Here is a 26,768-nt window from a genome sequence, read left to right on the forward strand (position 1 = left end):
AGCCTTTTTAAAAAGAAAAGAAAAGCTACTTCTTAACAAGCTGCCAGAAAAACAGCAGCAAAGAAGTCAATTGTCGGCAGTGTATTCCACAGGGCAGTTCTCGTCACAGAAAAGGTGTGGTCTGGAACATGTACCATTTAGGGTTGCCAGGTTCAGGGCCTGATCCTGTATTTTTAGGAGAAGAGAAAGTCAGCCAAGTACAGGTGTTCTTGCAACTCTGTAATGGGAAAAACCACGAGGTGGAATTCTCCCTTCCCCCTGCACAACTTTTAAAGATACAGAAGACCTCGTGGTTGCCAGGCCTGGCCTCCAAGAGGTCTTCTGTATCTTTAAAAGTTGTGGAGGGAGGAGGGAGAATTCCACCTTGTGGTTTTTCCCTTCTTCTCCTAAAGATACAGGATCAGGATCAGGCCCTGAACCTGGCAACCCTAGCACCATTCTCACATCCCAGCACCTCCCTTGCTGATCTGAGGGCACATGGAAGAATATATGGGGATAGTGTTTCCTAGGATATAAAGCCCTCAGACCAACCTGGTCTTCTCCAAATGTTTTGGTTCACATCATTCCCAGTCAGCTTGGCCAACAGTCAGGGATGATGGGAGTCAGAATCCAAAACCTCTGGAGGCAACAAATTTGGGGAAGGCTACCATGGACTGTATACAGCTTTAAAGATCATCACTAGTACTTTTAACTGGGCCCATAAACTAATAGAAAGCCAGTGAAGCTAGCAGTAATATTCCTCAAGACCTGCAATGAGAAAAGATGAACTGCAGCATTTCATCCTACCTGAAATTTCCAAACTGCTTCAAAGGCAGCTCCCTATACAGTGCGTTGCAATAGCCAATATAAAAGATAAAGATTGGGTCTTTATCTCTTATGTTGAGTAGAGCTAACCTACTGAAAGGCTCACCTGGCCACAGCTACCCTCCAGCAACAAGGCAAGGTCTAAGGGTAGAATTATAAAATGAGAGTGAAGTACAAATGTCCAGGTAGCTTAGCTTGTTAGGTGTTCAGCAAAGCTGCTGTCTCAAAGCCTTGGCAGAGAGCAATTTTACAAAAGCAAATAATTTAATTGTTTTTTCCAGTTGGATGCCAAACTTATATAACTAAAGCAAACCCTAGTTTTTTCTTTCACACTCTTTCACACTAAAGCTTATATCAAGTTCTCTAGAATAGACACATTTTTCTGCAGATTCTGAAGCCACTTTCAGCTTATTTATTTATATCATGCCTTTTCCCCAAGGAGCTCAAGGCAGCATCCATTCCCCACATTTTATTCTCACAACCTTGTTAGGTAAATTAGGCCTTGAGGTAAGTGGCAGGCCCAAGGTCACCCGGAGAGTTTCATGGCTGAGTGGAGATTTGAACCTGAGTTCAAATCCTCAGTCCTACCTTAGCACTCTAACCACTGCAGCACATTGGCTCTAAGGAAGTATAGCAGAGCAAAGCAACTCTGTCCAAAGGCCCATTAGATATAGCTTCCATCTAGATTTCTTCTCTTGACTTGCAGTGTTCAGACAGCCCTTTGATAGCGTGTGTGTGCGCGGGTACATGCACACACAGAGACACTAACCCTTCAGCGGCAATCAGGTGAACTTATGCTAGACATAAGACAGTGTTGTAGATTTTTGGGAAGTGCGAGGTGATGAAATCTGAAAGGTACCACGCTCCAGAGCTGTCTATATGTTGGCCAGGCAATCAAATAAAAATGGTAAAATACATGAGCTCATCCGCCCTGACTGAAGTGGTGCTTAAGAAGTCCAGTAAAATTGCTACTGAAAGGATATCATGCACTTGGGGACCCACCGCCAATCAGATTGTTCAGTTTGGCTGAACTTTCCTTGTTCTTCTAAAGAGAAGGCGCCTTGTGCTACAATCTGCTTCTGAAAAGATGGATTGTTCCATTGTAAATGATATATGCAGGGGAATGAATAAAAAATAATTTTTTTAATTTAGGAATCCAGGAGATACTGTCAGGCCACTGTTGAAAGTATGAGTGTTCACTACTCTCTCTCCACTCTGTAATAATAGTTCCCTACTAACAGAGAATAAAAACTTGCATTTCTATAGCTTTTAGCCTAAATTGAAAGTAGTAGATGACTGCGATAATGAATAATTATTACAATGATGGGGTTGCTAATATTACTAAAAAGATACAACAACAGTGTATTTAAACACCTGGTTCTTGGCTTCCATCTCTTCATCAAATTCTAGTGTAACATTCTGTCATACCCATGAAACAGAATGCAGAGAAACATACTTTACCTTTCTCGAGCCTTTTCTGCAGTATAAGAGGTGACAACTTGTTGAATCACCTGGCACTCCTTCAGATCAGGCTACCCGCAAGACTGAATCACATCCTACCAAAGATCTACACATTCTAGGGAAGTGATACATGTGGTAACACATTGTTTTTAAACAATACTATGAAAATCTTATTTTGCTATGCGAGGATCAACTCTTTTACCTTTAACATTAATTATTGTAATCTAAAATAAAGAAAAATATTGCATTTATGATCCCACCCTCACCCCCTACGGTAAAAAGCCTTGAATCATCTTCAGCCTAATTTATGTTATTATGGGTATAATCTTGGCCCTGTCTTGGTCATGCACAGGACAGGATGCTTTTGCAAACAGTTGGAACAGGCTAGAAACAAAAGTATAATATACCTGCAGGTTCTTCTGTGCTGCTGGACATGGTGGTGGGAGGAACAACGGGTATCTCTGTGAGTAAGAAGAAAAAGTGGGCAGGGAAAAGGAAGAAGAAAAAGTAAAGGGAAAGTTGTTACTTTCTCCAGAAATGCATATTGGATATTTTCACAGGACAAGATGAACAACTTCAAAGTTTGTCAGGAAGAAAAGTGATTGCTTAAATGAACTTTCAGTCATCAGAGAGGGTGTTCAGTAGCTGTGTGTGTGTACATCTTAGGGCAGCACTGGTCTAGAGTTTGCCTTCACATCTAGTTGTTTTCAAAAGAGACTTCCATCTAAATATAGCAAACAGTAGCAATGTCACCATTTCTTTTGATGCAATTAGGACTCCCTCAAAGAAGAGCAAGACATAAATTTCCCAAAACTGTATTTGGTTCTAGGAATAATCTTTACATTTCCTTGCGGAGAGTTTAAGGGACTCATACTACATGTGGGGTAAGGGATCCATGATCAGATCTCCTCACATCTTTTTCTTATTTTAAAGCAGCTGTGGGGTGGGCGGGTGCTAATTTGATTGGAGAAGTGATGCTGGAGGGGGAGAATGCTAACCCTTTCTCCTCCATACCATTCCCCAAATTAAAATAATCTGCCCTGAAGCTGCTATCAGCACATCTTCAAGAAAAATGCATGTACTTATACATTTCTTTTTCCACAATAAGAATAACAGCAGCTTTATGGGGGGGGGGGATCAATTGGGGAAATGGTGCAATGGTAAGGATTAAAAAGTAATTTTCCAACATCTACCCTTATTTAAGTTAGCACTCCCCCACCCTCCTTGCAGCTGCTTTGAAGTAAAGAAAGGGCTAGGGAAATAACCCAATCATAGATCTCCCACATCACATGCAGTTTCTGCTGTTTGAACAGATAGCATTCTTTGGGGAAAGGGCTGGGGCGGGGCGATAATATATAGCTTCTAGAAAATCGGTCAATGAGATCAACAGTGCTACATGCCAATAGAAGACAAACAGCACCTGAATAGGCTTTTTTTAAAAAAAAAATGTAAAAAATATCTGCAATATTTAGCCATTTTTCAGAATTTACCACCCAAAAATTCAGTAACAAATCTCGTTATTTTATTGGTTTAAAATATTTTTATACATTAAAAAAAATGTCCTGCTTTCATTAAAAAATTGTAGGTTGGTTCATAAAACAGTAATAGCCCTACAAAACCAAAACAGACATAGAATCAATATCAACTGTATGCAAAATCTGCATAGTTGTATGTATGTAAGCTCTGTGCACAAAGAACAATGAATGGGGTTAAAAGGGCAGAGGTGGAGACTACCACTGAGATCCTAATCCCCATCTTCCCAATTGTGGACCACACCCAGTACTGTTCGAACAACTAGAGTACTTAATTTAGCAAAAGAGCAGATTTAAATGTGTGTTTAAAAGGACATGGAGTGATTAAAAACAACTCCCATATGTTTTCATCCTGTAGTTCATGTGAACAAAATTATAATAAAAGTTATGACTTAATGGGTATGTCCGTACCTCATTAAATGAACTTGAAGATGCCCCATAATAAGTGTAGTGGTGATGGTGTGTTTGTTTGTTTGTATATTTTGCCTTTCAGCCAGGGAGCTCAAGGCTGCAGACAAAGGTTTCTTCCATCCAAACACTAAACATACCTGCTTAGCTTCAGCAAGGTCACTGCATCATATGCCTTCAGACCATAAGTACTTTATGAAACAACAAAAATATGATATTTTGGTATCTATTTCAGATTTTCAAAAATCCATCCTAAGAATTTATTCTGGCTCTCCCACAAAGACTTGATTCTTTCAACCATGACCTTCTTTTTCTGCATTAGTATTAAGCAATCAGTAGTAGGTGTGATGTGGAAGTTCTCTGCTTCTTTTTGGTTTTTTAAAGTTGCTTTGATCTTGTTTTCTTCTGATTTTAATGACAATATCTCTTAAAGGCAAATAGAGACAGAGCCTGGTACAACATTGTTAAGATCTACAATAACGTAAGCATAACTAGCAACAGCAGTGGCCAGAGAGAACAGTAGAAGGAACAGAAAAGGTCATTTATACTTTATGGTCCTACTATAATTAGCAGACATCCAACACATTTAATATATAACCAATTTTTTTCTTTTATTAAAAAAAAAACCCAACCCAAACTATTTCCCCACAGAACTCATGGCTGGCTCTTGGGACTTCCTGACATCACTGATAGCAATGACCATAATCTATGTAAAAACTAGTTCCCAAGGTTCCATCACACTATAGGATGAGCAAGAGGCAGAACACAAGATGGAGCTACGCAGATAGGACAAGACTTAATTCTCAATGGGGTGGGAGTCATTAAGGTTCAGGAAGCACATTATCACCAAGTGTGCCCCTTTACTATGTCCCAACAAGTGATGGATGTCATTAACTCCTGTGGGTGGGGAAGACTATTTGGAGACACTATTGCAGCAAGGGTAAATCTTGCCCTCTGCCCCCAGCACTGGGTGGATAGGTTCTCATTATTTCAAACCCTGAGGTCAGGAAGTATTAGGTGCAGGATGGGACTGAGCTGGATTTTCAGACCAGCACTGCTCTGTCAAAAGAGCACCTACAGTAAAAATGAGTAGAGACTGCTAAGGATTGATACATATACTGCATTACTTAGATGTCCATGTGAATAGTCGGAATCAGAGAAAGATGCTCACAGATGGCAGCACAGCTACTTCTGTGAAAAGGTTAATTCTTTTTACCACCACACCCAGCTCACAGCAACAGCCATGAGTTCTCCTTCAATGTTACACTTGTTATGTAAACAAATCATTCATCCAATTAGTGGCTAATTAAGTTAGGACACATTTATTACTTCTGTCCATCTGCTACATTGAAATGGCTTGATTTTTAATTACAGTTTTAATGCTGTTATGTTGCATTTTATTGTTTATTGTTGTCAGTTAGGATCTTAACTGATGAAGGGAGGTTAAGAAATGGAGTCACTACTGCTGCTGCTGCTGCTGCTACTACCACCACCACCACCACTAGCAAGAAGAAGGAGAAGGAGAAGAACTGTAATAGTTCATGAATTGGTCATGAGATGGGAAATATTACAATACTGGAACCTGCAGTGTACTGCCATTGCTGTTTCACAAAACATGAGTTAAGCCAACATATTTACATGAAACAAATCAGCTTTTTAAAAAAAGCCAGTCAGATGTGCCACATTTTTATTGGCTTCTGTGAACATCCAGTGCCTTTTAACAGTTTGGAATATATGTGAACAAAATTTGCTCTACTGGTACTATTTTGGTATGAAAGTTGCTCTTAACAATGATGGAACCCAGGCTGTCTTCCGCTTTTAGAGGAAAAACATTGACTACCCTCAGTAGTCTATATCAAACATGATTAAAAATAGTCGTGATTTATTGTTGGCATTGCTAGGAAAAATGAAGGGCTAAACAGGGTCTGCGTGACAGAAAATCACATTTTGAACCTTGAAACATTTTGTTTAAGTGGGAATTTGTTTCTACTTGTATCACCTTACTAGAGTGCTCAATAAGATATATAAAATTGATCCATATATTTATATACATAGATACATGCAAAATGCAACCCAGACATGCAACACACAGGGCCACTACATACACTGCAGCTTTAATAGGTACACATTACACAGTTACACTGTGCACTCACAAAAGCGTTTCCAAGTTCATTCACGTCTTTCCTTGCTATTGTCCACAGCAATCCACTGTGCATTTCCACTGCATAAGCAAGTTGAGGTGGTGGTGATGGTGGTGGAAGTGAATGCGTTTTAAAATCTGTAGTTTTAGTTGGTTTACAATGTGGACCTGTAACAGCTACCCATGAAAACTACAATGTGCAAAGTGGCCAAAAGTACATCTAGCCAAAACATTAACTGAGTCTATTCAATCAGGTGTTAGTAAACAGGCCAGATTCAGGATTAATTCTATTATGGTACAGACATCAGAAAGAGCATCCACCTACTTATGCAGGGGGCAATGGGAGATCTGCTTTGCTGGTAACCTTTGGCACATCGGTTGCAAGTGATGCCTGTCACGCCATCTTTGCAGGGACATTGCCCTGTGGTTTGATTACAGGTTTTTCCAGCTGCACCCACGGGATGGCAATCACATGCTGTGGGGGGGAACACACAACAAGAGGATCAGAAGTGAGGGGCTGGGGAGGAAGGATTTCCAAAAAGAATGAGCATGATCCACTAGCAGTAGTATCCAAAGTATCCGAAGACAGCTGGGATTCTCCTGGCAGAGCTGCTGAGATGAGGTGAAAGCAGTCAATACCCTGGATTGCAGCTGACATCCCATCTTAATATCAGTGCTTTAGAAGCAAAGCAACTTCCCCCCCAAAAGTGAAAGGAACATGTTGGATGATCAACATCAGCCCCTACATTACACCTTTTACAAGGTTATTAATAAACTTGTGGTCTAAGTCACATACCCCTCTAAATAAAACTGGAGGGTGCACATAACCATCATAACTAGCAGACATCACTTATTCTGACATTCCTTTAGCTTTAAAGTTAAACTGTATACTAAGCCATTATTTACATCATTATGAAAAAGCCACCACCACCCCCTGAGCTTAATTGAATATTTAGACCTTGCTATTTATTGAACCAGAACCTACACAATCCAGGTTATCTTTCATTTATATGTCTTTAAGATAGGCTCAATCTTTGTCAGTCACTCTAGCCAGTCTCCAATGACATAGGTCATGTCAGTCAAGGATATGTGGATATATATATTATTGGGTTTGTATGGTTCTTTATTGGTGAAATCTACTATGTTTCAGCAATAGTTATGCATAACAGTTGCAGCACTGGGGGACTGGAGCAGACCTGCCCTGGGAGTGAGTACCTGAGCATCTGCTTGCTTGTTTGCTCCTCTGGGTTGCTGTCTCTTGAGACAGCTGAGGTTCCAGGTATGTGTTGCAAGGATTGGGCCCCGGTACCTGATCCTCACTCCAGAGAGAGGCTGCAGTCAATCTTGCAGCCTCTTGCGTCTGCTCCTGGCTGGGTCAGGGAGAATAAAAGCCTGGCTGCCCTTGGGGAGCGCCTTTTACCAGCTTTGGCTGACAAGACAGCTGCAGCCGTTTCTGGACAGGGATAGCCTGACCACTGTTATCCATGCACTGGCAACCTCCAGGCTATGTTACTGTAATGCACTGTGTGTGGGGCTGTCCTTGAAATTGGTCCAGAAGCTGCAGATGGTGCAAAATGCAGTAGCGAGACTGCTCACTGGGGCAGGGTATACCCAACATGTCACCCTGGTCCTGAAAGGATTAAACTGGCTACCTATTAGCTACTGGGCTAAGTTCAAGGTTCTGGTTTTGGTGTACAAAACCCTATACAGCTGGGAACCAGGATACTGAAAGACCATCTTACCCCTTATATACCCAGTCAATCACTGCACTCTGCAGGTGAGGGCCTTCTGCAGATACCATCTTATCAGGAAGTCTGTTCTGCACAACATAGGAAGCTGACCTTTAGTGTAGTGGCACCTACCCTTTGGAATTCCCTCCCCTTAAATATTAGATAGGTGCCATCTGTTATCTTTTTGGCGCCTACTGAAGATCTTCCTCTTTCAACAAGCCTTTTAAGTAGAGACCTTATCCCAGTCTGTGTCTGTATTGGAATTGCTTTTTAGTATGTTTTAAAGCTTTTTTAAAAAAAAGTTTTTTAAAGATGTTTTGTTTTAATATGTTTTTAAGGATGATTTACTGTAATACATTTTAAAGTCTGTTTTTATGATGTTTTAGAGTATTTTTAGTGCTTTTATTTGCCACCCTGGGGTCCTACTGGAAGGAAAGGCAGAATATAAATCTAATAAATAAATAACACTATTCAGTAATTATTGTTTACTTGTTTTTTGTCAGTTCCCTTGTTAAATCTATGTTTTCCCCCTTGGGATGTGCTTTTTTTTTGCCTTTTTTTTTTTGCTTGGCATTTGAAACATTCACATTTTCAGTGTGTCACAAAGGTGGGATTCAATACTCAAACACAGTAAATGAATGTGACACCTCTAATTTTATTTCTAACTCCAGCCTTGAGTTTATACTCCAGGGTTTCTCTCTCTCTTGCTATGAGTTTGATAGTCTTATATTTAGAAGTCCCAGAATCAGTCAGTCTACAATGCTAGAACATGTTGGGGTATGCCTTCCAAAGAAGGTTGGTCAAGCCAGTTCACCAAATATTCATTCTTTTAAAAAAATCTGTTACAATAATTTTCAAAGACTAATCTCTGTGTGTCAATGTCCTGGAGATAGAGAAGAGACTAAATCTTCTGTTAAGCTAGATATTTATTTAAAATGTGACCAGTTAACAGTGGAGGACTAAAAGAGGAAATTTACATACTTTAAGATTAATAGTTTTTGTTACACAGGAAGCTATAATTTCACAAAAGGCAAAGGACAGTATTCCACCCAAGCTGTTAATCAGATGCATGATTTTACGGTATGTAGTGTTTTTCAAAGATCACTCACCTACATTTGTATCACACCTTTTTAAGAAATAGTTTTACCTTTATATGGGGGTGCATATATTAATATGCCTTGTATGTGCTGATTTATTTCTATGTTCTATGTATAAGATGATCCTGTATTGTTTTGTATGTTTGTTTTACAGTTTTTATGGTTTTTCTACTATTGTGCTATGAGTATCCTTTCAGATCTGTATTTTATCACAATGCATGTATACATTTTTAAAATATATTTATAACTGACTCTGAAACAACCAAAGATTCCAGCTTTCATTTAATAACATTATTTTAATGACTTTAGTTATAGCAATTAAAAGTACAATTCATTCAACCCTTCCCTCTCACATAAAGGGATGTTGGTGGTCAATGCGTCTATGCATGTATGTATATTCACTAATAGACAAAAAAAACCTTGCAGTTTAAGAACGTACCTATGGCTAACAGATATTTCTATCAAACTTTAAAAAGCAGGGAAATGGGCAGCTATAGTGAATGCACCAGGGGAACAGGAGACCTGACCTCCTTTCTGAGATATTTTATTGCCCTCCAAATTTGTAAAAATGCAAATACAATTTGGGTTGGTCTTTCACAGTCTAATCCACTTCCTGTGTAGCTTGGAAAAATTTGGCAACATGCCTCTGAGCATATGGTGAGTGGTGGTAACACCTGCCATCTCCAAAGATTTGGAGATGGCAGATGGCAGTTGTTGCCACCACTCACCATATGCTCAGAGGTCAGGTCTCCTGCTCCCCTGGTGCATTCACTATAGCTGCCCAATTTCCCTACTTTTTAAAAGTTTGATAGAAATATCTGCTGGCTATAGGTACGTTCTTAAACGGCAAGGGTTTTTTGCCTATTAGTGAATTTCTCTGCTTTTTAATCCAGGAGGTAAGAAATGGGAACCTGTGCAAGTTTGCTGAGAATGGTTTGATCATTTGCTTGCTTATTGAGTTCAATGGGACTTACTCCCTGCAATCATGCTTAGGATAGGTGAAACTGACCACAGGGGATGGGAGGATGAGCAAGGGTGGGAAGGGCAGAGGGGAGCAGGCAGGAGGGGAGGAGGAAGGCTGGTTTGATCATTTGCATCCTTATTGAGTTCAATGGGTTTTACTCTTGTGCAATCATGGTTAGGATAGGTAAAACTGACCATGAGGAGGGGAAGGGGGAGGAAGAAGGAGGGGATTGGAAGGGGAGCGGTGGGGGCGAAGGAAGGGGGAGGGAAGGGGCAAAAGGGAGATGATCAGAGGGAGGGGAGGGCAGATTTGATCATTTGTATGCTTATTCAGTTCAATGGGATTTACTCCCATGCTATCATCCTTAAAAGAGGTAAAACTGACCATGTGGGAAGGAGGGGGAGGGATGTGCAAGAGGAAAGGGATAGGAGGGAGGAGGAGGGAAGGGCAGGTTTGATCATTTGCACTCTTTTTAAGTTCAATGGGATTTACTCGTGTGCAGTCATGCTTAGGATAGGTGAAACTGACCTAGGGGAACAGCAGGGAGGGGAGGGGGAGGGGAGGTGATTGGGTGGATGGGCACTGGGCAGAGGGGAAGTCCTTTCCCTTCCAAACAGAAAACGTTGTATCATTGTTTTTCAGGGTTTCCCCCACTTTTTTATTCTACAGCAGGCACATGTAGTCTCCCACCTAAATTTAAACCAAAGCTGTCACTGGCCACATCCACACCAGACCTTTATTCCACTTTAGACAGTCTTGGCTTCTCCCAAAGAATCCTGGGAAGAGTAGTTTGTGAAGGGTGCTGAGAGTTGCTAGATGCCTTGTTTCCCTCACAGAGCTTTAATCAGAGCGGCTGCCTGTTAAACCACTCTGGCCACTGGAGCTCTGCCAGGGACATAGGAGTCTCCACTCAGCACCCTTCACAAACTACACTTCCCAGGATTCTTTAGCGGCCATGACTGTCTAAAGTGAACTGTCTAAAGTGAAATAAAGGTCTGGTGTGGGTATGGCCCCCTGATTAGGCAAGCCAAGCAGCTGTGAGTCTGGCTTTCTTGCTGAGCAATATCATTGGCTCCAATGCTCAATTTCTTCAATTAATTAAAAATCGGTCAGGCATTTTTTAAACTTTTAAACTGCAGAAGATGAAGGTCAGAGTATGGGGCAAGGTCAGTAATAGGATTACAGGTACTCTGTTAACATGGCTGATTTTTAATGAATTTCAACAAATTATGAGAACAGTGACAGAAAAAAGTCCAAAAGGGGTCTGATTTTTTTCTCTTTTTACACTTTGAACTCTCAATTCTCTCTGACTGCTTTGTGTATCACCATGAACATTTAGAAGGTTGTTAAGCAAGCGTTTCTGAGTTCAGGACTATACGTTTATAAGGTTTTGTTTTGAAATGAGCTTATGAGAAGCATCAGAATGGCATGGGCATATTTTCAATTTAACATTGCAAAATGCAAAAAATCCATGCTAGCTATAGTGTTCATTCAGTCTCGTGGCTATATAATACACAGTGCTTTTTTGTGATAGTACTCAGCGATATGGAGTATCAGCATCTTCTATTTGTGGTCCATGGCAGCTATTTTGTGCTGGCACCCACAACACTTTTATCTAGATATGAATACTGCCACCTCATTTTGTAACAAAAGAGCACTCTATGTACATAAAACCCACATCACATGTTATGTTGTAGATGTAGTAGGGACATGTGGACACTCAAACCCCTTAATCATGTGAGGTGGAAGAACTATTGAGGGTCACAGTATTTGTATATTTATCTATGTTGGCTCTCATAAGCGTTTGCAGTTAATTTGCTTTAATATAAGAAAATTTTTCCAGAACTAATCAATATCCCCTGATGAAAGCCCTGATTGGGCTGAAACGCGTTGGGCATATTCTAATATTGTTTATACAATAAATATTATTTTGAAGATACAGTTTTTGACTTTCCCATTTTCTGGCATTCTGGGCTCCTCCCTTTTCTTTTTCATACATGTTTTTGAATGCCCATCACTTTGTTTTTTTTTTTTCACTTCTTGTATTGTGATGACCTAATGATGTCAAATATTGGTAGCAATCAGGTGGATTTGTATTGTTGTTACTGCTGCTGTTTTTCATCAGTGGCTCATCAATTTCACCTGATTCAGTTGATAACCTTCTTATTCCACAAGATCATGCAAAGCAACACTTCTGATGTCCACATAATCACAAAACATTTTGTACCAAGATCTGATCATTAGAAGCAGCTAAATGTGATGGATATGAATAGAAAGCTGATATGAATACTTGTCTCACCATCTAAAAATCCTAAATAAACAGTCTTTCTGATCAACAAATTATTCCTTTGCATTCCTTCCCCCTCCCTTTAACCTTCGCTCTTCCTGGGCAGTGTCTGGTTTGGGCCCTGCTTACATTTTCATCTGTGAAATAATGTTTCCTGAATCCAAATACCAGAGTTACGGCAAATTAGAGCATCTGTGCAAGTGCAGAGCTCCTATGCTCTAATAACTGCAAGCACGTGCACCAAGATATGATCACAAAAACAGGGAAACCCTGAATATTTCTCAACCATTTTTTGACTGAGCCATGTCACAGGGGATGTCTAGTAGATATCTCAGCATAATGATTTGGAAATCACACCACAGGTTAGACACAGTTCCAAGAAATCTTCGTCCTGTTTATGTCCAGATGTCTTTCTGGCCTTTATGAAGGACCATGAAAAGCCTCATCCTTGTTTTTCCCCAAAGACCTTTCTGTTTTACATTTGACATGCAAAGGGAAATATGACAGGCTTTAATAAATTCCTAAAAATCCAGGAGAGGATGTCCTAGAATCTTTGATTTGAAGTGCTAGGAAAAGCAGATATAGCTGTAATGCTCTTTTCTGAAGAAATACTGGGCCCCAAAGAGAAAATTCACTGCCTTGTAGTCTCTCATTCTTTTATAGAAACAGAAAAGTAGAGTCCCCAATCTGAGGAGATAAGAGTAAGAAGCTGTGGGAAGTGACCACCTACTAGAATTGAAGTGCCAGAACACCACCATCTGAACCATAAAAAGTCTAAAGGGAAAGTGACTAGATGATCCTTTCTTGGACACAAAACTGTACAAGATGTAATCTGGGTGGAAGTGTATGAAACCATTGGCTTCTCTAGATTTTTAAGACATCTGCAACATGACTGGATTTTTGGCATCAGTGTGACTTCATTGTAATGTTATCACTGCATGTAGACAGACTTTTAGTTTGCTAAATTAATGTTCATAAAGCTACAGCTGAGGCCTCTGCTGCAGAAGTTTACATATGACACAATTTTCACAACTTTGTGTTTGTGATTTTCAGAGCAGAATTTCTTTTTCTTTCTTCTCTTTCTTGCATTTTCAAGCACACTGGGGGTTAATACCAGCAAGTCAGTACTAAGTTTGTTGAAGAAGCAGGGGATTTATGGAAACTAGACTTTTTATGTAACTGGAAAAACTGTGATTAAAACTACTATCCCAAGCACACTTAAAAGTCCAATGGATTCAATGGGGCTTACTTATGATTAAACATACATGGGACTGAGGTAGGGTTACCAGGTCTCCAGTTTTTACCCAGAGACTATGGTTTTGGGGGGTCCCCTCTGGGTCTCTGGTTGAGTCACCTTGATCTCTGGACTTTTAGCTTTTATTTTAAAAGAAATTAAGTTTCTAGGAAGTCAAAAGATATAAACCAAAATGCCAGCCCCCCCCCCGCAACTTCTGTTAGTACCGGCGGCTCTAATCCCTGCCCTTTCATGTTTTTAGTCAATAAGTGAAGTCAGGGTTGTGATTGACAAGATTTGTTGACCACATACAATATCTAAACCCCATTTCAAGTTCTGAGAACAGTTTCCTTTTCCTGCTTGTCTCACATCAGGAATCCAGTAAATATATAGCTTTCAACAGCATAAAGAGTACTTTCTCTGTACAGGATTGGGACTTGCTTCTGAGTAAACATGCACAGCATTTACCTTTAACCTTACTCCCTCACATCCATAGAAGCAACAACAGTAGTTCCATATGGTCAGCTCAACCCCCTTAAATCTACTGATGATGCACCTTGTTATTTGCATGATGGTTTGTTTTTTGCTCAATAGTGGTAAAAGAGAATTCACATACTAGGAACTGTGGCTTCAATTGCTGTTGTCCCCAATCTACTGCCTATGAAGGTAGACCAAACCATGTGTGTTTTCTCTCTGTCAGTTATTACTCCCTGGAATTGGGTTGGCTGTCAAAGTGAGTTTATAGCAGCCCACAAAGTATGCAGGAAAGAGCAGAGAATCTTCTTAACTCTTACTCATTTCTCAAGGTTGGAGCAGCCATGTTAAAAGGCAGGCAAGGCATTCCAGGCAGGGGGTTGCCAACCTTGCTTTGATATGGATATTGTTGCAGAGGATCCCTAGACAAGCCTTACCAACAGCACAATCCTAACCATACCTACTCAGAAGTAAGTCCTGTTGAGTTCTATGGGGCTTAGTTCCTTAGTAAGTGTGTTTAGTATTGTAGCCTTCAGGGGCATCCATCTTTAGTCCTAACATTTCCACAACACTAGGCTCCCTTCTTCCTACAAACGCCTTCCAGTGACTGGCCTGCCCCGAGGGCACTTAAACCTTTCTTGCCAGAAGCAAGTAGACTAGATTAAATGTCCCTTACCCGGGGTCTCTAAGCAGGTGAGAAGGAATGGTCCCATCACTTCAGCTGGACCTGGAAACACCCTCAATTAGCTAAGATTTCGATCTTAATTTCCAATCAGAGAATTTGTTTTTGTTTGAGTGGTATGCTCCAAGCAACTGTGAGTGATGCTTAATGTATCATGCTTAATAACCTCACTAGGACCCACCCCCATTTCATCAATAGGGCCCATCCCTGAAATCTCAATGTTTGGGATGCTTCTAACCTAGACTAGAGTGTAGTTTGTTCACAATTTTTTAAGCTGTTGTTTTAAGTCAGATAGCTTGCCTTTCAGTGGTTCCTGTTGGTGGGGGAAAGCTCTCTGTGCTTACATGGCATTCAGAATTTCACCCCAAGCATGTTATATTAGCACCAGAACTGAGGATGTAGAATGATCAGGGTGGAGGCTTGTGGTGGGAAGGGGAGAGTGAAGGACACTTATAAACAAAGGATAAGAATGTCTGGTTTAAAGAAAAGGAAACAAATAATTAATATTTTAATTTTAATAATTTTAATTTAACAAAATTAAATAATTTTATCACAAAGTGGTAAGGACTGTAGCTCTGTGAGAGACATGCACAAGGTCCCAGATTCAATCCCTGGCATCTCCAGATATGGCTGGAAGAGACCTCCGCCTGAAATGCTGGAGAGCCGCTGCCAAACAGTGTAGACAATACAGAGCTAGATGAATCAGTGGTCTGACTCAGTATAAGGCAGCTCCCAATAATCCTATGTTCCATTTATTGACTATTATATAAATAATTTGTGACTCCTCAGTATCCAAGATGGCTTTAGAATGTTTTAAAACCTATTGGATTACACCTGCATTATTTCTCTCTCTTTATAATAAAGTGCCTGCAGGAGGAAGGGGACCACCATCGCCCAGGGAAGGAGAGCCGTTTGCTGCTGCTGCTTGCCTGCCTGCCTGCCTGCCTGCTTGCTTGCTTGCTTGCTTGCTTGCTTGCTGCTGCTGCTGCTGCTGCTGCTGCTGCTTGGCTACCACCACCACCTCTCCCTGTTGAACTTCTGCTCTGCAGGTGTCATGCCTTGAAGGACCAGGCCCCCAGGTACTCAGCCAGCTGTTGCTGATATCATCCACTTGTCCCTTCCCTGGAGATGATACATAAGCTGGCTGGCTGAGGTGGCTCCTGCGTTGCAGATTGCCTGGCTTTTTGCGGGTCTTGGGTCATGTCCCTGGGAGAGAGGACTCAGAGCCAAATGGGGACTTGAGGGCCCCCCAATTAGTGTAGTGATGGGTAGAGGGAGATATGGCCTTGTGAGGAGGACTTGCCAGGTAAGGGGAACATGGCCTAGGCAGTTAACGGCTGTGCCTTGTTCCGGTCCTCCCCACACCTGCAGGTTTGTTGGTTGCCCTATCAGCCAGCTCTCAGGCCTGCGGATGCTGCTCCTAAACGCCTGATCGGTGCATAATAAGATTTCCCTCATTCATGATTTAATTATGGATGAGGCAGCCAATCTGACATGTATAACCGAGACCTGGGTGGGTGAGCAGGGAAGAGTCAGTCTCTCCCAGCTATGTCCATCAGGATACCTGGTCCAGCATCAGGGTAGACCTGAGGGTCGGGGAGGGGGGGTTGCTGTGGTCTATAGGAGCTTCATCTCCCTCTGTGAGCACCCTGTCTATGTGATTACTAGTCTGGAGTGTTTGCACCTTGTGTTGGGTCAGCGGGACAGACTGGGGATTCTGTTGGTGTACCGCCCACCCCGCTGCCCAACAGACTCCCTAGCTGAGCTGACGGAGGTGGTCTCGGGTGTACTGTTGAGATCCCCCAGACTGTTGGTTCTGGGGGATGTCAACATCCATGCCAAGTCCACCTTATCCGGGGCGGCTCGGGATTTCATGGTCTCCATGACAACCATGGGACTGTCCCAATATGCCATTGGCCCAACACATGTAGCAGGGCATACTCTAGACTTGGTTTTTGCATCTGGACATGGAGATGGTGATCTGAATGTGGGGGGCCTTACATCACTCCCTCTGTCATGGACAGATCACTGCTTGCTGAAGTTTAGACTTACAGTGGCTTTTCCCCTCTGCAAGGGTGGGGGACCTATTAAGTTGGTCCACCCCAAGAGACTAATGGATCCGGATGGCTTCCAAACGGCTCTGGGGAGTTTTCCGGCTGATAGGGCTGGTGCTCCTGTCGAAACCCTGGTTGAACTGTGGAATACAGAAATGACCTGGGAGGTTGACATGATTGCTCCTGAGCGCCCTCTCCTGTGTAGAGCTCATACGGCTCCATCGTATACCCCAGAGCTGAGAGAGATGAAACAATATAGGAGACAGCTGGAGTGCAAATGGAGAACTCCTAGTGGATGCAATTATACACTGGTAAGTGCCTATGGTAAGTTGTATTTAGGGGCAGGGAGGGCAGAAGAAAAACCAATATTTTGCTGCCACTATCAAATCATCAATCTGCTGCCCAGCGGAGCTCTTCAGAATTGTCCAGGGACTAATACAAGCTGGTCCCAAGGACATGGTAAAACCATCTGAGGCCTGCTGTAATGAATTTGCTAGGCACTTCCAGGATAAAATCTTTAGCATCCGCCAGGACTTAAGACTCCAATGTTATAGCAGGTGAATCAAGTGGGGTATCCAGAGCACAACCTTGTCCCAATTTCTTGGATGAGTTTCAGTTGGTGCAGCTTGAGGATGTTGAAAAGGTGTTTGGACAGGTTCATGCAACCACTCCTGTGCTTGATCCTTGCCCTTCTTGGCCAATAAAAGCTAGCAGGGATGGAACAGCCGGCTGGGTCAGGGAAATGAATATTGCCTCTGTGCGAGAGCGGGTGGTCCCTGGCTGCCTGAAAGAGGCGGCAGTGAGACCACTCCTGAAGAGACCCTCCCTGGACCCAGAAAATCTTAATAACTATAGGCCGGTAGCAAGTGTTCCTTTCCTGTGCAAGGTCCTTGAATGAGTGGTGGGAGGCCAGCTCCAGACACTCTTGGATGAGACTGATTATCTGGATCCATTTCAGTCGGGTTTCAGGCCTGGTTTTGGTATGGAAACAGCCTTGGTCACCCTGTATGATGACCTCTGTTGGGAGAGAGACAGGGGGAGTGTGACTCTGTTGATTCTCCTTGATCTCTCAGCGGCTTTCGATACCTTCAACCATGGTATCCTTCTGGGAAGACTGGCCAAGTTGGGAGTGGGAGGGACTGCATGGCAGTGGTTCCGCTCCTACTTGGCGGGTCGCCTCCAGAAGGTGGTGCTTGGGGAACATTACTCAGCACCCTGGACTCTCCAGTATGGGGTTCCGCAGGGGTCAGTTCTGGCCCGCATGTTTGGGTGCAGTCATCCGGAGCTTTGGAGTGTGTTGCCATCAGTATGCTGATGACACGCAGCTCTATTTCTCCTTTTCATCTTCTTCAGGTGAGGCTGTCAATGTGCTGAACCAGTGCCTGGCTGTGACAATGGACTGGGTGAGGGCTAATAAACTGAGGCTCAATCCAGACAAGACTGAGATGCTGCTAGTGGGTGGTTCTTCTGACTGGATGGTGGATGTCCAACCTGTCCTGGATGGGGTTCCACTCCCCCTGAAGGAGCAGGTTCGTAGCTTGGGGGTTCTCCTAGAACCATCTCTGTCACTTGAGACTCAGGTAGCCTCGGTGGCACAGAGTGCCTTCTACCAACTTCGGTTGGTGGCCCAACTACGTCCCTATCTGGACAGGGATAACCTGGCTTCAGTTGTCCATGCTCTGGTAACCTCCAAGTTAGATTACTGCAATGCACTCTACGTGGGGCTACCTTTGAAGACGGTTTGGAAACTGCAACTTGTGCAAAATGCAGCGGCCAGATTGGTAACAGGGAACAGATGGTTTGAACATATAAAACTGATTCTGGCCCGCTTGCATCGGCTGCCTGTATGTTTCCGAGCTTGATTCAAGGTGCTGGTTTTAACCTATAAAGCCTTACACGGCTTGGGACCACAATACCTGATGGAACGCCTCTCCCAATACGAACCCACCCGTACACTAGGTTCAAGATCAAAGACCCTCCTCTGCGTGCCTACTCCAAGGGAAGCTCGGAGGGTGGCAACAAGGGAGAGGGCCTTCTCAGTGGTGGCCCCCAAATTATGGAATGATTCTCTTGACAAGGTGTGCCTGGCGCCAACACTGTTATCTTTTCGGTGCCAGGTCAAGACTTTCCTCTTTCCAGGCATTTTAGCATGTGTTTTTAAATTGCTTTTTAAAAATGGGCTTTTAAATTTGTATATTTGTTTTTAATGTTTTTAATTGTTGTAAACCGCATAGAGAGCTTCGGATATGGGGCGGCATACAAATGCAATAAATGAATGAATGAATGAATGAATAAATAAATAAATAAAACATATCATTGCTTAATGTAAATTAACATTCTAATATTGTTTAGCAATTCTTTTCATATTTTCATGGTAAGCGGTATTCAGAGGGGGTTTACTAATGCCTCCCTCTGAGGCTAGTCCTCCCCAGATGGCTATGGCCTGCTCAGCTTGCCACAGCTGCACAAGCCAGCCTCTTCCTTGTCAGCAACTGCCAGCTGGGGGGCAACTGGGCTCCTTGGAACTATGCAGCTTGCCCACAGCTGCACAGGTGGCAGGGCAGGGCATGTAACCCGAGCCACTCACTGTGGGGGTGATCTGTAGCTGGCCCTTTACACCCAGGAGACATGAGCGGGGATTTGAACTCATGGACTCTGGACTCCCAGCCAGGCTCTCCTCCCCCTTGTGGTACTCAGATGTAATTCACACTGCATTAAATGGGATTGGCTCCCAAGTAATTCACCCTGGAATTGCAGACTAATGAGTCATCATGACATCATGACTTGGAAGCAATGTTTTTTCACTGGGGTAAAATAATTTTAACTGTTGGTACTATTGATTTTAAGATTATTTTAACCCAGTTGGAAAAAGTGTTTCCAAGTGACAGTCACTACAGTACAATACTTGCTCTTTGCTCAAATCTAACTGCATCCATTTATCTTTTGAAAGCCTATTTCAGGAACACCATTTGTTTCCATGGTGATATAATATGGCAAGCTCTTTGTGAGTGAATCATGTTCATTTTTAAATTAGTGTTAGAAAGTGTTAAGTGATATGTTGGGCTTTCTTTTAAGACTGTTGTAGCCAGTGGACAAAAACAAAACAAACAACAAAAAACTTAACTTGAGCAAAGTGCATTTAATCTGGAAATATCAAAACGATAGGCCAATATCGTCTGTCTTCCACAAACGATACATAAGGAAGCAGGCTGCTCCATAGTTACCCAGTGAATTCAGCTTCAGCTCTCCGAAATTCAAAACACTGCTGCATTTAAAAGTAAACTAGCTGAAAGGCTTGTCCTTGTTTCCTTTCACAAAAGTCAAATGTGAGAAGAGCAGCAGCTACTGATTCCTGGAGGAGTAAGCTGAGCAAGGATCCTTTACTGAAGCTTTAAAATTTACCTGAGAATCTCTAGAGCAGATATTTAGGAGGAAGATTGACATTCTTAATTAAAAGTTTAGCCTGCATTAAGCCAGCACGCCGCCTTTCCATATGTTAAATTCCACTGCTCCTCAATAGGTTTACATTGGCAAGTGGCACCAGAGAGCATTCATGGTTCATATCATTCATCATTTTTTCATCAAAAGTATGGAAATCCTTTCCCCAGTGTGCAGAGCAGTTTTACAGTAATGCTATAAAACTCGAGAGGAGCTCTGTTTCAATCGAATTACATTAGTATCAGTAACCTGGCAAATATCAGAGTTGAAATTAATCAGAGGGGCTTATGAAATAAATCCCACATATATTGTACAAAAAACAAGTTTTACATAGGAAGGTCACTTGGAACTTCCCTATCAACCTTACTCTTTTTAAGAAAGAGGATGGGGGGGATGGGCATGGAGGAGTAGGGAAATAAAAATAAATGCAATGTTTTATGGAGAAGGACATGAAAGAGAATGCTTCTGTTTCACACCCTGCTTTGGGAGCTCAGTGAGAAAGCTGCAAAAAGTGAAATTCATATTTGTCTCAAAATTCTAAGAACCAAATCCCAAACTTTATCCTAGCCTACTTTTAAGAAATAGCCCCTTTTTCATAAGTAAACAGGAATTGGCACATTTCTTGATGCAGACCCAGGCTATTCAGCAAGAAGCACAGTTTCTTGCAGCATCTTCTCATGATTGCAACAGCCCACCCACACTCCCTCATAGGGTTCCATATTTACGTAGACAGCTGCCCAAAAGCATGCTCAGTTTTTTAGGTAGAAGAGATTGGTTCCAGAAGGTGTAGCCATTCCTATATCAATACTATAAATCTATTTGGCCACTGGAAGGGCTCTGAATGAAAGCATTCTTCCAAACAAAAGAGATGGAGCGGATGAACAAGGCTACATTTTGAGGTAGACTTTCAGTGAACAAGAACTGCTGATAAGCAGCAACTGTTTTTCTCCTTTGATTTGAAGAACTACAACCTTCAATTCAATCCCTTAGATACCACTAAATATACAATCCATTCTTGCATGGATCCTTCAGTGAAACTGGCTACCATATTTTCAGCTGAAGCAATTTTATTTTATCTCTTCTCAGACATACCCAAGTATCCTTTTGCACCACTGAATAATAAACTCCTTTGTGAAATAGATGCTGCAATACTAAAGCAGAGCAATATTTTTACAGGGAGTAGTCGGTGTCTCTAAGAAAACCATAAACATCATTTTGCAGGGAGTTCAGTGGTGTCCTTAAATTACTAGTACTTAGCATTCAATAACCCTGGAAGGTCAGCATTAAATCGGGGGTGGGGTGGGGGATTGGACAGTGAAACATAATAGTTTGCCTAAGCTACCTAGTATATAAACAGAGGTGAAATGTGAAGCAGGGATTTCTTAGATCATATTCTTAGCTGCTATGAAATATTTGCCCTCTATATAACATGGTTCTGCGAAGCTACCATATACTCAGTCAGCACATAGGCCTATCTAGCTCAGCACATTCTAATCTGATTGGAACACCAACATCAGCTAAGTTTTAGGAAAGATACTCAAGGATACCATCTTGGAGTGTTGAAATACATTAGCAGGGATATCATAGGAGATGTGGTATAACCTGGTAGGCGTGCACACGCACGCACTTGTTTGTTGAGAATACAATGTAAGATGAAAAGAGGGACTTAGGCCACCACCCTACTATACCCACTTCCCTAGGGGTAAGTAAACTTCAGTTAATGTGGCCTGATGTAGTCAAGGTGCTTGCGATGATGCAGCCAGCAACATGTCCTCTCGACCCTTGCCCTTCTTGGCTTATTAAAGCTTGCTGAGGGGGTTTGACTGAGTGGATCCAGAGTGTGGTCAAGCATCATTGTGGAAGGAGTGGTTCCAGCCACCCTGAAAAAGACGGTGATCTGAAAAAGCCCACCCTGCACCCACTGGTCTATGACAATTACCGACTGGTTGCAAATACAATTGCAAGTACTCTTGGATGAAACAGATTATCTTGACCCATTCCAGCCTGGGTTCAGGCCTGGTTATGGGACTGAATCGGCCTTGGTCGCCCTGATGGATGACCTTTATCAGGACAAGCACAGGGGGAGTGCGACCCTTTTACTCTTACTTGATCTCTCAGTGGCTTTTGAAACCATTGACCATGGTATCCTTCTGGGCCAATTTGGTGAGATGGGTATTGGAGGCACTGTTTTACAGTAGTCATTTTCAGAGAATAGCATTGGGTGATTGTCTTTTGGCCCCCTGACAGTTGTGCTGTGGGGTGCCGCAGGGTACCATCTTATCCCTCATGCTGTTTAACATCTATATGAAGGCCTTGGGGGTGGTCATCAGGAGATTTGGAGCAAGGTGTCAGCAGTAAGCTGATGATACCCAGCTCTATTTCTCTGCAACAACTGAACAGGGAGAGGCTGTGCAAGCCCTGGACCGCTGCCTGGACTCGATGGTGGGCTGGATGAGGGCCAATAAACTGAGTCTGAATCCTAGCAAGACAGAGGCGCTGTGGGTTGGTGGGTCCCAAGTCTGGATAATTGGTCAGGCCTCCTTTGGATGGGGTTGTACTCCCTCTGAAAGAGCAGGTCTGTAGTCTGGAGGTGCTCCTGGATCCATCTTTGTCGCTAGAGTCTGAGGTGACCTCCGTGGCTAGGAGTGCCTTTTACCAGCTTCAGCTGGTAAGACAGTTGCAGCCGTTTCTGGACCGGGATAGCCTGACCACTGTTGTCCACGCACTGGTAACCTCTAGGCTTGATTACTGTAATGCTCTTGATGTTAGGCTGCCCTTGAGGTTGGTCCAGAAGCTACAGATGGTGCAAAATGAGGAGGTGAGACTGCTCACTGGGGCAGGGTATTGCCAACATGTCACCCCACTGCTGAAAAAATTGTACTGGCTGCCCATTTGCTACCGGGCCAAGTTCAAGGTTCTAGCCTTGGTGTACAAAGCCCTATACAGATTGGGACCAGGATACCTGAAAGACTGTCTTATTCCTTATATACCCAGTCGATCACTCCGCTCTGCAGGTAAGGGCCTCCTGCAGTTACCATCTTATCAGGAGGTGCATTCTGCACAACATAGGAAATGGACCTTTAGTGTGGCGGCACCTACCCTGTGGAATTCCCTCCCCTTAAATGTTAGACAGGTGCCATCTCTGTTATATTTTTAGTGCCTATTGAAAACCTTCCTCTTCCAACAAGCCCTTTAAGTTGAGACCTTATCCCAGTTTGCATCTGTGTTGGAATTGCTTTTTATTATGTTTTAAAATCTTTTTTTTAAAATACAATGTGTTTTTAACCTTTTTAAATGTGTCTTGAAAGCTTTTTAAGAAATGTTTTTAAATATGTTTTGTTTTAATGTATTTTAAAGTCTGTGTTTATGATGTTTTAAAGTGTTTTTAGTGCTTTTGTTTGCTGCCTTGGACTCTTGCTGGGAGGAAGGGTGGGATATAAATCAAATAAATAAATAAACTCAATTGAACTCAGTGGAACTTCTGAGTTGCCTAGTATAGGATTGCGCTGTTAATTTCCCTTTTAATTTGGAAGCTTTGTTAGAAATTAAGCCTCTTGCTGGATGGGGAATGGACAGCAGTCAGAAGGGAGGGAGAAGGTAAGTAAGAACAAGAGCCTTGGATCAGTCCTCAGTACCAACACTATCACCCTAGTGCTAACACAACTCTTTCTTGCATTAAACTTATAGGACCTGATCTCTATACCTCTTCTCTCAACCAAGATGGCTTCTTAAACCATTTCTGCATTTGACTACCCAATAGCATACAGCAGCCTGGCTCCTTTTCTACTTCAAGGCTGCTTTAGTAGGCCTTGGCATGATCCCAGTCCTGCCACTTCATGTGATATCCCTAATCAATCTGTCATCTCTTCCTCTTGGGTGGCTTGTTTCCAAGTTATAGTGAAGAGCTCATCGTGCTTGATGCCCTAGCAAAAGTCTCCCTGTCCCCACCCCCCAATTTATTTGGTGCTAGGTTCTCTGTACTATACAGGGTTTTTTTACAAAAAGCTAGCAGGACTGAATGCATTTGCAGACAAGTGACAAGACAGCATAATTCTCTAAGGCTTAAAGTTTCCATTTCTATTACAACTGTTTCATTTGTTTTAGCATCATTTAAGATTCTTCAGAAAAATATTAACCATTTCATTTATCTTTTGTTTGTTCCCATTAAATGCTCACGTTCTATTAAATCACTCCTATGGTTTCATTTGTTTTTGTGGGTTTTCATGCGCTGATTTTTAAGTAAAACTTCCCAAATTAATAAATTACGTGCTTTTCTTCTACCCATCATGTATTTGAAGAAAGATCATGGAACTTACTTTCTTTAAAAAGGTATCACTGTAACTCTGTTCATTTGCCATTCTCTTATGAAGCTTTTATAGCAAATCTCTTCATTTTTTTGACCTCTCATTTTGTACGTACAAAGATTTCAATTTTACTTTCCGAAAAAAAATCTGAAACTGAATGTTCTACCACCTAGGGCTTTGTGAAAAAACACATTATAATAATATTAGCATGTTAAAGAACTTTGAAAATCAACAATTCACTGTGTATATTCACTGTGTATATGGTTTTAAAAGGAAGGAAAAAACCTGTTCATGCAGATAAGTAAAAAAAAAAAGCAGTTTCAGGAACAAACAAATCAAATTTATTTTGCTAGTGTACCTTCAAGTAACTTAATCTTTCTTTGTTTTTTTACCAGTGAATCTATTGCCTATTCAGAAATACCAGCTCAGATAGTATGGTGGAGTGGCAGATGGGAAGCACAAGGATGAGAGAAAGCAGTTTAGCACAGCATGTCTGTTAGAGTAAATGGATGAAATTGCAATGTTATATACAAACACTCCACATAGATTCTTAACAGAATGGCAGGGGTTACTTCATATCAGCCAACATATACTTGCAAGAATTATTAAATTTGCTGCATGCTTGCTTGGCAGACAGTTACTCACTTGTACTCTCACAGGGCATGGACAGTTTATTAGATGCATTTATTCAAATGTATTAAATGCACGTGTAAATGAATCAGGACAAAATGGTTGAAAGAATCAAGTCTTATGGAGAAACGTTCTCAGCTATATAGGATGGAAGATGAGTTGCTGGTAAAGCTGATGGCAAATATAGAAAATGGGTTAATTTCAGACCTCATGATATTTCTAGGAAGACCAGTTTGATGGCAGATTATCAACTGAAGTGGAATTAATACTGTTATCAATAGAGAAATGGCTCAGATTGTTAGACAGCAACTTTTCACAAACCTGTTGTAGTACAATTGTTTTAAATGTCCCAAAAGCAAAACATAAAGAACACAAAAGATGAGGGCCCTAGATTGACAAGAGTGCTCTTTGACAAAGCCCATGCCTCAGAGGAATTCCTCCTCATGCAAAATACCACATCAGTCAGTTTGCATTAAATAGCAGAAAGCAACCACAAGAAACCACGGCTAAACAGTGCTGCACTGCTACTTAGGCAGGGGCTTCTTGCCAGTATGCATTCTCTTTATGTTTATTAGCCTTCACAGATGTGTTTGTTGTGGCTCATATGTTTATAAGGAAAGGAAAAAAATCACCAACATGTTGCTCTTGCATTCTGAAATCAAAAGAGGTCCATATGCTGAATCATTAATATAAATTATTTTCCAGATTTGTGGCATAGTTCACAAAACAATATTCACAAAGCAAACATTCAATTGGATGTAAAGGAGACAAATATTTAGTTATGTTTTTTAAAGTTATGGATTAAATGTCCTGGGGTTGAGGGACCTTGAGTTAGTGGCAGAGGCTGGATTAGGGTTTCTCCCCCAACTCTTGTAATCTAATAATCAATGCTCTGCTTGGCATCTTTATCAAGTTGGCAAAGCATGACTGAGTTTTATGTTTTATAATGGCCGCCCCATTGCATGGAAATTAATCAGATTCATAGAGTAACAAGCACAGGTTATGTTGGGGGAGGACTTTTGCTTTACTGGGCCACAGGCATGTTTTAAGTACTGATCCACATTGTACTAGCTGCCGCGTTAACTTGGCCCATGCTGGATGGTTTCCACCTGCTTGATAAAAAATAAATAAACAGAAACTAAGCAAAGTTTTGCATATTTAGCACAAACATTCCATAACTTTTTAACAAACAAAATAAAACAAATGGAATTCTATACAGTCGATCTGGAAGAGAGAGTGTCTGTTGAAAATTATAAAACAAGCATTGTGTAGTCAAATGTAAATTGCTTTGTTAGAGAAAAACAATGTATGTGATGTCATGTTATGTCAATAGGAAAACTACAAATGGGCAGCACTGAGGTCTTTTTTTTTTTTTTTTTTTTTAAGGGGGAGAGAAGGGTACTGTACAGTAGGATGCAGTGCTTTGGAGGTAGTTCCTTAACATCAAGGCAGCTCAGAGGAAAATATTTTATTTCTTTATGGCATGTCTAAACTGCCCTTCATGAAAATAGATTACAGGGCAGTTTACA

At 41.8% G+C, this 26,768-nt stretch overlaps 1 protein-coding gene across 2 annotated transcripts in view; it reads right to left on the reverse strand.

Moving 5' to 3' along the window:
- Positions 1 to 26,768, reverse strand: part of NTN1 (netrin 1) — a 211,496-nt gene that overhangs the window by 62,832 nt on the left and 121,896 nt on the right. The window contains exons 4-5 of one of the 2 annotated variants that reach the window (XM_061616503.1): positions 6,671 to 6,820; positions 2,673 to 2,726 (exon numbers count right to left, since the gene is read on the reverse strand). In XM_061616503.1, coding sequence (XP_061472487.1) covers positions 2,673 to 2,726; positions 6,671 to 6,820 — 204 coding nt within the window. The remainder of the gene's footprint in view (positions 1 to 2,672; positions 2,727 to 6,670; positions 6,821 to 26,768) is intronic. The other variant, XM_061616504.1, reaches the window with a different exon arrangement.

The sequence above is a fragment of the Rhineura floridana genome, chromosome 3 (assembly GCF_030035675.1).
Source record: "Rhineura floridana isolate rRhiFlo1 chromosome 3, rRhiFlo1.hap2, whole genome shotgun sequence".
Taxonomy (NCBI): domain Eukaryota; kingdom Metazoa; phylum Chordata; class Lepidosauria; order Squamata; family Rhineuridae; genus Rhineura; species Rhineura floridana.